Source organism: Alligator sinensis, unplaced genomic scaffold (assembly GCF_000455745.1).
Source record: "Alligator sinensis unplaced genomic scaffold, ASM45574v1 scaffold619_1, whole genome shotgun sequence".
Lineage (NCBI taxonomy): Eukaryota > Metazoa > Chordata > Crocodylia > Alligatoridae > Alligator > Alligator sinensis.
Genome location: NW_005842134.1, coordinates 1,101,682 through 1,112,212, shown reverse-complemented (window position 1 = coordinate 1,112,212; position 10,531 = coordinate 1,101,682). Strand labels below are relative to the sequence as shown.

The window sequence follows — 10,531 nt, the reverse complement described above, 5'->3', positions numbered from 1 at the left end:
CCCTTGTCATCCATCATGCGAGAGCCAGGCTCCCCATGTTTCAGCACTGCCCGACCTCTTGGACGGTGCAGACCAGTATGTGCACCAGTTGCCTCCAGGAGGAAGACAAGACTAGAAAAGCTAGTCTACTAGCATCCTACTGCTTGTAAACTTGTCCTATGGCACAGGATGACTGAGAACTGAATGACTGCCTGGGCCACCACATAGGGAGACAAAGGTTTTTTGAGCAGGCTCCTTCCAAGCCAAGCTTGATCTCCCCTCTTCCTTCCTTGGCTAGAGAGGCCTCTCCCACGCAGGAGTCTACTTCATGCAGTGGTCTCAAGGGACTTGGATGAGATAAAAAAAAACAAAACAAAACAGATGGGCTGCAGTTTTCTTTAGCAAAACAAACCAGTTTATTTACACAATACACTTAAATACAGAATATAATAAATAGAAAATATTCAGGTTGTAACCAATTCATGTAGTTACAGCACACAACAATACAGGCTGAGCAAGGGAAAGAAAAAAAAAAAGAAAAAAGAGAAATCACCACTTTAGGCAGAGAAGCAAACACAAGTTCAGTGTAGCAGGAAGCAGGTAAGTTGGTGCAGCAGAAGACAGAGGAGGGCTCTCACAGAGCATGTCCCCAGGTCCTGCTACTAAAGTGCAACAAGCCCAGGGGCAGGGGGGCGGGGGGGGAAATCTAGGTTGAAAAAGACTAAAAATATCACCCAAGCAGGTTTTGGGAGTGACTGTTTTCATGGTGTACCCAAAGAACAACCCATACGCCGTTCGGGATGGGTCATTCCCCAACTATCCCAGCAGACTGACATCAGCCTGAGTTTGGAGGCCCCTTCACAGCCAGTCCCTAGCACTTGGAGTTCTTGTCTTGACTCTATTGGGCAAGCCCAGAACAGACTCCAGCTTAAAGAAAGAAGAAGTTCAGAGCACCCCCTGCAAGGTGTTCTTTGTTTCCTAGACAGACTTAAGAACTCCAGCCCAGAGATCACAGGGCTTTGAAATGGGAACCTTCCTGATCCTGAGCTCCCATCCCACCTCCACATCTCTTCTGCCAGCCCCTTGCTCACACAGCCCAACAAGTCACTGATGCAGACTACATGGTTATTTATTTGGACAGTTCAGAAGTACATGTGATCTATTGGGGTTGGCAGATCATGCCAGAGCTAGGGGAAGAACAGAGTATGAACTAGAAAATACAGACAGCAACACAGGACAGTACCTGCTGAAACTCAAGTCATAGGCAAGCCCTTCATATACCAAAAGGCCCAAGCAGAACGCGCAATTGCTGGGGAAAGGTACACATGAGGGAACCTCAGAGCACTAGAGCCAGTTTGCATGACTCCCTGCTCATTTGGGTGCCATTTTCCTGCAGAAGGAGCTTGCCTCTTCTTTCCAAGATCTCCTGTGGTAGAGGCCTGGGCTCCTGGCATTTCACCCATCACCATTCTAGATAATTCCAAACAAAAGAAAGAGTAGTACGTTGCTATTAGTTAGATTTCCCTGGGTAGGAATTAAGGAGCACCCTTTCGTATCTGGCAGTCACAAAGAACCCAGCTTTTCCTGTAGCAGACAGACCCATCCTACTTAAGAAATGGAAGTGTAAAGAGCATCAGACAGAAGCCCAGCTGACAAACAGCATCCTCTCCACATGCCAGTCCATCTCCCCTCCAAAAAGCAGAGCCACTTGGAACTTGTGCTTCCAGTCAGTTCCCGTAAAGCTCCCCACATTGCCAGCAGGGAGGAGAGTACCCCAAAAAAACAAAAAAAGAAAAAAAAGTTGTCACAGTCCCTCAGCTCAGGGCTCAGCATGCTCTTTTCTTTAAAAACCTGCTATTTGCATAAAAATCCACTTGTAAAATATCTCCACTCAGTGTCCGTTGTGCAATGGAAGATGGAGGGGAAAAGGATCAAGAAAGAGAAGATGGACCAACTTCCTTAAAAAAAAAAAACAAAAAAAAACCACAAACCAAACCCAACCCAAAACTTGGATCCCATTTGATGTGGCTGTCAGAAAAAAAAAAAAAAAAAAAAAAAAACACAAAGAAGATAGCCTGTTTAGAGGCATGCAGAATAAACATGCTCAGAAAGCTGGGCAATTGGCTCACAAGAGAGGGTGAAGTTGGAGGCACCAGGTCTGGTTGGGCCCCCTCCCCCAAAAGAGGATCAAAGCTTCAGGTAATATGTTACTGTCAGTAGACATAGAGCCCTCAATAGCTGAACCACTAACTATCTGCAGGTACAGGACTCTGCTATCATGTCTTCATACTCTTTGTAGAGGATGCTGCCGTTCTGCTCAATCATCAGGACGCTGATGGGGCTGTATTTATAGGGCACACAGGAAGGCCGGGGCACACTCTGGTCCACCAGCTCATTAATGAAGTTCTGTACAATGGCATGATTTGGCGAGTTGTAGCCATAGCGTAGGATTCGGGGGCAGTTGCCTTTGCAGTACTTGGGGTTGTAGCTGTGGGGGGCGATAATCCAGTGGTCCCAGCCCAGCTGAGCAAAACTGACCCGGAAGGAGTGCAGAGAACACTCATCTTTCTCATTACTGTTCTTCTGGAGGTAGCTGGGCAGATCCAGGACAATGTTGCCTGCCTGGCGCACCTTGCGAGTCCGCACAGTCCCAGATGGAGTCTCTTCCGAGGAAGCTTTCCCTAGTTTCGCCTGGAGGCCTTTCCGGGTGTCATTCAAGTAGAGCAAAAGGAAGGGGTCATTCAGGGAAACAGTCCCATCCCAGCCTCCTTCCAATCCCAGCCTGGTGCACATGTGACTGACGCTGAGTAACTGGCTCTTCTTGGTGTCCCAGGCCCATGGCTGAAGGTGAGAGGTGATGTCCATTTCTACCCAGCCGTTCTTCTTAGGGAGGATGGTGTTGTTCCTCACGCGTCTCTGAGGCAAGACAGGGTTGAGAGGGAGCTTTGGATCGCCATTTTTTCCAGACAGCTCAACTGTGCACAGAACCTGAGCATGAGCTGTCGACAGAGTCTGTGAATAAACTACAGCAACTTTCACCAGGTGCTCCACCTCAGGATGGACTTTCAGGTGGTAGTCAAGGGTCTGTGCGCGCCAGGGGCCTGCAGAAGGAAGAGGAGATGGAGTTAGTTTTTTGCCTTATTTTTGGGGAAACCAAAACCACCTTAGCTTTAAAGTTTTCTTACGAGACATTCAGATGCTCCCGTCTGGTAGTTTCCTGAGCTTACTCATCAAGCCTCACCACCCCCCCCTCCCCCCCGAGATAACCCAGCACCTCCCCAGGCTTTTCTTGCACCCTCCACTATTTATCCATTGTCCAAGGCCCCTCTTAAGATGAGTCCACATTGCTTCTCCTTCTCCATGATAGAGGAAGAAAGGATCTACAGAAAACTCTTCTTCCCCCATTTCAATTCAGTTACCACTCCAGCTTTATTTTTAAAGAAAGATTTACAGACAAAACAGGTTCACACCAGGGGATAGAACCAGAGGGAAGCAATTTCCTCATTGGAGGAGTCTCACACGCATTGTCAGAACTTGTTTTGGTTAGTCCCTGTGATTCAAATACTCGAAAGAATGAAAAACTTGATCTTTATCCAGTTTCCAAAATACTTGCAGAGGGCCCCCAAAGAACCCCCCAGAAAGAAGGAGCTGACAATCTTCCTGAATTCCAGCCTGTTTATACTTCAGAAAGAGTAAGAGAGCATGAAACAAGCCATTCTACCCTTGACTCCCCATCCCTAAAGATTTTGATGATTTCCAAATGGATAGGAGGTTCAAGAGAGGCCCCAAGTTTAGATGGAAAGCCCCAGACAAGCAGACTAGAGTACCAGAGGGTCCTGTACAGGGCTGACTGAAGGAGCAGAGACAAAGGAAGAGGGAATTTCCCCATCAGCACCATACAAATCAGTGACAAAGCTGGGGAAGATCCTAGGCATCAGAGGACATCAGTTTTCCCCTTAAGATGAGGGCGATTCATCATTCCTTGTGGCAGTTCCTCCCCACCACAGGGCACCATGCCAAGGCTTGCCTCACTTGTCAATGACTGATATCCACATGCAAAAGGCTTGTATGAGTGTCTAAAGGTTAGAGTACAGTGACCTCCGGTGTCCATGATTCCATCCACCAATTTGCCAGGGACAGACTATGCAACCTTGGCCATTTCACCCTTGGGTTTCATTTCTATCTCCGAGAACAGGCCATTGACACCTCCATGATAACAGCATTTGAGACACCTGTAAGGTACTCCAGGTGTCCTCTACAAGAGGGGTGCAACCTGTCAATCCCATCCTTTTATTAAGGGCCTGGGAAAGATTGGTGCTGCTGCTATCTGGCACTTTTGTGAAGGGAACTGCAAGATGTTTGCCAAATGGCTTGAGCTGCCTGCACAAGTGAGAGCTGTAGTCTTTTACAGCTGCAGCCAAGAGCTGCAATTACACAGTGCTCAGGCCTTGTAAACAGAAGCCATCCCCCCTATAGTTTCCTTATGGCTATCCACTGAGAGTCACTGGCTGCTAATGGGAAGTGCTGTCACTGCCCATGTTGCGTCTGTCCCTAAATAACTGAATGGTGTTTTGCAAGTCAGCAAGTCCATTGCTCAGGAGTTTGCTCCGCTACTGAGGCTGGTGCCAGCCAGGTCTTCATACAGCACAGAACTGGACTCCATATAGTCATCCCCAGTAACGGATATGGAGAGAACCCCCGACCAGGCATCTAGACAAATTTAAAAGCAAGCACATCTAACATCAGAGTCCATAGCTACTCCAACTGGGCAGGACTTGTACTGAGGCCTTGATTCTCCACAGAGCTGGGTATCCACATCACTACTCAGCAAGAGCTGCAACTCAACCTAGCTGGCCACTAGGCCATTACTGCCTTCACCTTGGACTTAAAGCCCACCCTTTGTGAACAGGAGTCCTCAGTAAGAGGGATGGCTTTTACAGCCCTATTACAATACCCTTCCCAACCACATGGTTGGCTTAGACTGGACTGCCTGCCAAGGGTTAAAGCAGCTGCTCCTCACAGCAAGACCTCCTACAGACAGAGCCTTCATTGAGTGTCAGGGGAGGTCAAGGCCAGGAGGGTCTGGTTATGTTTCTACAGGGCTACAGAAGGGCTGCCTCTCCAGAGGCCGAGTGCTCCAACATACTGGAACACAAGTACTCAGAAGGCAGCTTTCTTTTGTCTTCAATTTTAGTGGAACACAGTTTGGAGGTGCAAGTCCCTCAGCAGAATGGGTCTCTGACCAAAGCTCAGGAAGGCTTGGAAGCAGACAGCAGCTCTATGCACTCTGCAGTGAGGTTTGGCAGCAGAGAGGGGACAGAGCAAGGAGCAGAATCCACCCCTGTTCCCCACAGCTTGGTACAATTCCCATAGCTAGCGCACAATCTGCAGCCAGCTAGAAGCACAGAGGTGGGGCTCCCTGAATCCAGCCCGTCACTAGCACAGCCTGCTTCAGGCATTGGTGCCATTAGCTATAGGCAAGTGCCTCTACACTAGTGAGAGGCCAAGGTGTTGCCATACCTAGAAGGGGCAGCAGCACTCATGTTCCAGGCCAGTGCAACATGACAAGTCATTCTGGAGTGAGAGGAGACAAAGAGGTCCCTTTATTCATCCAGCCCCAGACCTCCTCTTGCTTCAGTTTTGCATTGCAAGACCCAGAACAACAACAGGCTTTTGCCTTTAGCAATATTAGGTTACATTACATGCATAAAAAGCCATTGGCAAAACACAGTAGCAGAGCTCATGCAGTTATTCCAATGCATACAGCACCCATAGATCAGAAGAGCAAGTGCCTACAGCACAGGCTTGCAGGTACTAGAGGAAGCTACCAAGAAGCCGATGCCTCCTGGTTACCACCTCCTATAGGCAGAGTCAGGGTTACAGTAGAAGGGAAACAGCCCGACACCCCCTGTCTGACTCAGCAATGCTCCCCCCCATTTATTCTGGGGTCCCTTATCCCCTTGGTCATAGCACAGCCCCATCCTTCTCCAGCTTTTCCCACTCCTAGCACCATATGGCCCCCAGGGGCACCAAGCTCTGTTCCCTGCTTTCCCCACTGCTCAGCAACTCACTTGCTCCAGACTGCCTCCTCTTGCCCGAGGGCCTGACCAGGCGCACAGCATTGGTGTCCAGTCGATAGTCTTGGCGGGGTCGCCCATTGTGGTCAGCAAAGCTCCGGTACAGGTTGAGCATGTAGCGCAATGGCTGCCCACCAGTCATTTTCTTCAGGCGACCCTGGGGCCGGGCAGTGGGAGCCTGCTCCATCAACTCCTGGATGAGGGGCATGGGAGGTGTCCCAGCCAGGGCACTCAGCTCCTTCTCCTCCTCACCCCAGCTCAGATCCAAGGAAAACAGCACAGCAAAGAGCAACAAACCCCAGAGGGAGCAGAGAGCGCCCATTGCACTCAGGGCTGGGGAGCAGGATGGGGTGCTAGGACTGTGGCAGCAGGGAGGCTTTGGGGGCAGTTGTTAGGAGATCCCCCAAACAGCTAAAACATCTTCCTTCTCCTCCACAGGAAGGTAGAAGCTTTCTCCCTAGCACTGGCTGACTCCCAGGGTCCTTCCTCTGCTTTCACTCAGCTGTTCTCATGCTGGTCCCTGCAGCCACTTGCTGGTCAAAGGAATCAGGCAATGTAGCTCTCTGCTCCTCACTAGCAGTAAAGGAAACCCTTCAGGATTAAAACTCAGCCCCTAGGAACCTAGTGCTAGGTGCTCCTCTGACTACAGCATAAAAACTCCACTGGCCTGGGGTGGGGGCAGAGCAAGACAAGCTCTCAGCAAGGGGAAGCAACTTTAAAATGCCAAGGAAATCCCTTGAGCAACAGCAATTGCAGCCCCCACCCCTTCCTCTCTGACCTTGTCCAGTGGGGTGAGAGGTCTTGGGCCCCATGCCCCATTTTAAAGGCACAGGGGCAATCAACATTTAAAGGGACAGGAGCTTGTGGTGCACACTCATCTCCAGTTGAAGTAGAGGGCCTGGGGGAAGGACAGACAGACAGATAGTCTGGGTGTTCTCTGCTGGTTGCCATGACCTGTGGCTAATGTATCAGGACCCACCTGGATGTTAGCCACAGTGCTGTACCATGTGTGTCTGGGAGGAGAGGTAGAAATGCCTGCATCTGCACCTGCATAGGCTCTCAGCCCATCCAGAGCTCCTTGGTGCTCTGCTGCTACAGCACACCTCAATGAGTGGGGAGCATGAGGGGTGGGGTGCAGCTGGCCTGGTGGGGATCATGGGGCTGAGGAGAGATTGTGGAACACCTTGGGCTCCTCTACATGCTACTGCTCCAAGGCTTTCCCAGTGCTTGGCAGCCTGGTGTCCGGAGACCTGGCTGCAGTTCCCAGGGTCTGCAGCAGAACTGCCATGCAACCAAGGCAAAGTCATTTACTCCCTGCCACCTTGCCTCACTGTTCGTGTCTGAGGTAGAAGGGAGGCCATCCTGAGCTGCTTTGAGAGTTGCGGAGGCTGAGTGCAGCTGAATGTTATTAGAAGGGAAACTGAGGTGAGAGGGGATGTGACTTAGCCAAGCATGTTCAGAGCTGGCAACAGAGAGAGCCCAGTGCACCTGGTTCCCAATCTCTTTGCTCCAACCAACAGGTGAAGCTGTCAGCCACTTCCCCACCCTGCTGCAGGTCACATGGGATGCTGCCTCCTCACTCAGGTCCCAGAGCCGACCAGACTGGGCTGCTGCGAGGAGATGGGGTAGAAAGGTTTTCACCCAGATACCCACTTCTCCTGAGCCACCTGGCACCTGCAGCCCAGCAGCCACAGCCTCATTTGGGCTTCCCACACCATGGTTGGAGCTCCTCCTCTGCAGTGAGCTTTGGGAGAAAGGGTTAACGGGACTCCTCCTGGGCAGCGGGGTCCAGTGATCAGAGCCAGAGCTTGGGAACCCAGTCTCCTACTTTCAGTTCCCAGCCCTACTGCTGACCCTCCTGGACAAGCTGTGTGTCTCTGGTTCCCTTCCCCCCAGGGGAGTGGAGGCATGACTGAAGGCTAGATTACTAGCCCACTGCTCCCAGGCCACCTGAGCCCTAAACGAAGCCTCCTTCCCATGCTGTGGAGCTGAGGATATTGCCATGGCCCTCACACTTTGGGAGATGGACGAAGGGCCATGGAAGGCAACACCAGTGGAAAGGGCTTCTCCCCCTTCCTCTCCCACCAATCTCTTCTTCCTGCTCAGCTCCCCTCAGATAAATATATTAGATGCCCCCATCCAGGGCATCTCAATCCTGGCCCTGCAGCTGCCAGTGCAAACTACCCCTTTCAGGTTGAGGCAGAGCTTCCTCCTCATTGCCAGCCAGCAGCCTGAAGGTGAATAGCTCTAGGTGACAGTCCCTGGGCCCCGAGCATGTCAGCAGAACCAGAATCTCTGAAGGCGTCTCCTGGTGCCATCATGCACTGTGCTCACTGGGTCTGTGGGAACGGAGCTGTGCTTCCTGCAGTCTGGCCCAAGCACAGCTCCTTGGGCACTACCCTTCAAGCCTGGCCCTCTGATCAGGGAAGGGAAGGCCTGTCTGTAGGAGACTTTCATCTTTGTGACCATGTGGGTGCACATCAGTGTTTCTCCAGAAGAGGTCACTGTCAGTCTTTCCTTCAGCTTTGCACCTGCTCTGCGCCTTGGGCTCTTTGTGTGCAGGGAATAGTAAGAGATGTCCTCTTTTCTTTTAGAAGTCACCAGGACAGCCAGAAGACTGAAAAGATATCACCCAAATCCCTTGGGCTTTGGCTGGGTTCTGGTGTGCAATTTCACTGCCTCAGTCTGTGACAGAGGATGGAAATTATTCCAAAAGTGCTTCTCAGAGGAGCTGGAAGCTCCAAGTGTTTTCCCACCTGATAAGTGTTTTCCCACCGTATGCCCCATATCATTGACCTTTATGAAAACACTGGACTGAGTGACATACCTGAGGCTAGAGATGAAGTCAATAGCATTGCTGAGAACTGAACCCAGATGTCCAGGGATGAACCCCAGAAATGAACTGCATGCATTAGGCTGTGCCTAGCTTTTAAGGCCCGAAGCTGTCACTGTGACCATCTATCTCAACAGCTCCCATGCAGCGCCAGCCCCAGAATCCACCAACAACTCCTGTGCCCAGCTCAGAACTCCTGTCCTTGTTGGAAGTGGCCTTTTATTCTCCAAGTGATAAATAGCTCACAGCATCCCTAATCCCAGTGGTTAACTCCCCACAAAACGTGGCTAGGACTACACCTGCCAGTTGGTCTGATGTCAATGAACATGAGTGGGTCAGCCCCAGGGAAGTCGGTGGCAAGGCACCAGCTGATGCCGGGGCTGCACTCAGAGTCTCTCTGGGGTAGATATGTGCCTGGCTCTGCTGAACTGGTCCAAAAGTGGAGGGTGCTGAATAGTCAGCTGCAGTGTCCTACACTTAAAAAAAAAAAAGAATTTTTTTTGTGTTCCAAGCCAAATCAGCCAAATCAATTCCAAACCTGTAAGTCAGTCAAGAACCATAAGTAGCCCTACTACCAGCAAATATCCTCTACCCCCACCTAGGGCTTCAGATGTTTCCAAATCATTTGGCAGGCATCCTACATGCAGACCCAAGCTGGATGCCCCTGAGTTTTGCTTGCCCTCAGCTGTATGGCCGCAGGAGGAAGCTAGGAAGGAATCTCCCATTTCCATAAAGTGGGCATAAAGCCAAGATTGTCCCACTCAAGCAGCAACTAGGAGGTTAACTATATATATATATATACTGAACTCCCTTACAGCGATGCAGGTAATATATATATACCTGCATATATATATATTATATATAGAGATTATATATATATTACCTGCATCGCTGTAAGGGAGTTCAGTGTCTGTATCTGTGTGGGGAGGGGCTGCAGGTACCAGACAGACTGGGCCTATGCCTCTGGGCAGTTAGGGTGGGAGATATCATGGCTTAGCAAAAGTTAACAGGAGCTCTGCCTGAGAATGGGCAGCTTGAGGAGGACAGAGATTATCAGTGCCTCACAACCCTGAGCTCTGCCCCCACACCCTGGGACCTGAGCCACCCTATAGCTGCCTGGGATCTGCAGCACTCCATGCAAGTCCAGCCTTTGGTTTCCCACACACTCAGCTCTTACCTGCCAGCACTCAAATGCTACAGACAGGAGTTATGAGGAGCTGTGCGGAGAGGCTGCATTTCAGTGGGAGAACAGTTGCTGACTGAAGGAAGGTATGAGTATATGTGTGTGCAGGGGCTCTGTGAGGGGTTTGTAGATATGAGGTTGGGTGCAAATACGGTCTAAAAGGCGGTGTGTGTACCATGAGTGTATCAGTGCTGTTTGGGGGTCTGTGTGAGGAGTGGTGTTTAGAATTCAGGGATATGCATATGGGTAGGGTTAATGGATGTATGGATAGACCCTTGAGCTGTGTATGTGTGTGTGTGTGCTCAGCGGGCGTGTAGGCACTGTGTGAGGGGTGGTGTGTTTAGAGTTCAGGGGTGTGTATGTGTGTAGGGCCTGAGGTTGTGCCTGTTTGATGAGTGTGCAGGTACTGTGTAGGGGTAGGCACACGTGTGTGCATGCTCACATGGTATTTTCCTGCTG

General features: G+C 50.7%; 1 protein-coding gene across 1 annotated transcript; it reads right to left on the bottom strand.

Annotated features, from left to right (window-relative positions):
• Window positions 1-369: 369 nt before the first annotated feature.
• BMP15 (bone morphogenetic protein 15) lies at window positions 370-9,499 on the bottom strand. Its single transcript, XM_006025160.3, has 2 exons — window positions 6,051-9,499; window positions 370-3,080 (listed from the first exon to the last, which is right to left on the bottom strand). The coding sequence occupies exons 1-2, from the start codon at window positions 6,376-6,378 to the stop codon at window positions 2,230-2,232; spliced, it is 1,179 nt and encodes a 392-aa protein (XP_006025222.1). The 5' UTR covers window positions 6,379-9,499; the 3' UTR covers window positions 370-2,229.
• Window positions 9,500-10,531: the final 1,032 nt, after the last annotated feature.

Excerpts from the sequence above, each read along its gene's own strand:
- BMP15 (XM_006025160.3), bottom strand. The coding sequence starts at position 6,378 with ATGGGCGCTCTCTGCTCCCTCTGGGGTTTGTTGCTCTTTGCTGTGCTG. Across the intron at positions 3,081-6,050 it reads GAGGAGGCAGTCTGGAGCAA|GCCCCTGGCGCGCACAGACC; the intron begins GTGAGTTGCTGA and ends TTCCTTCTGCAG.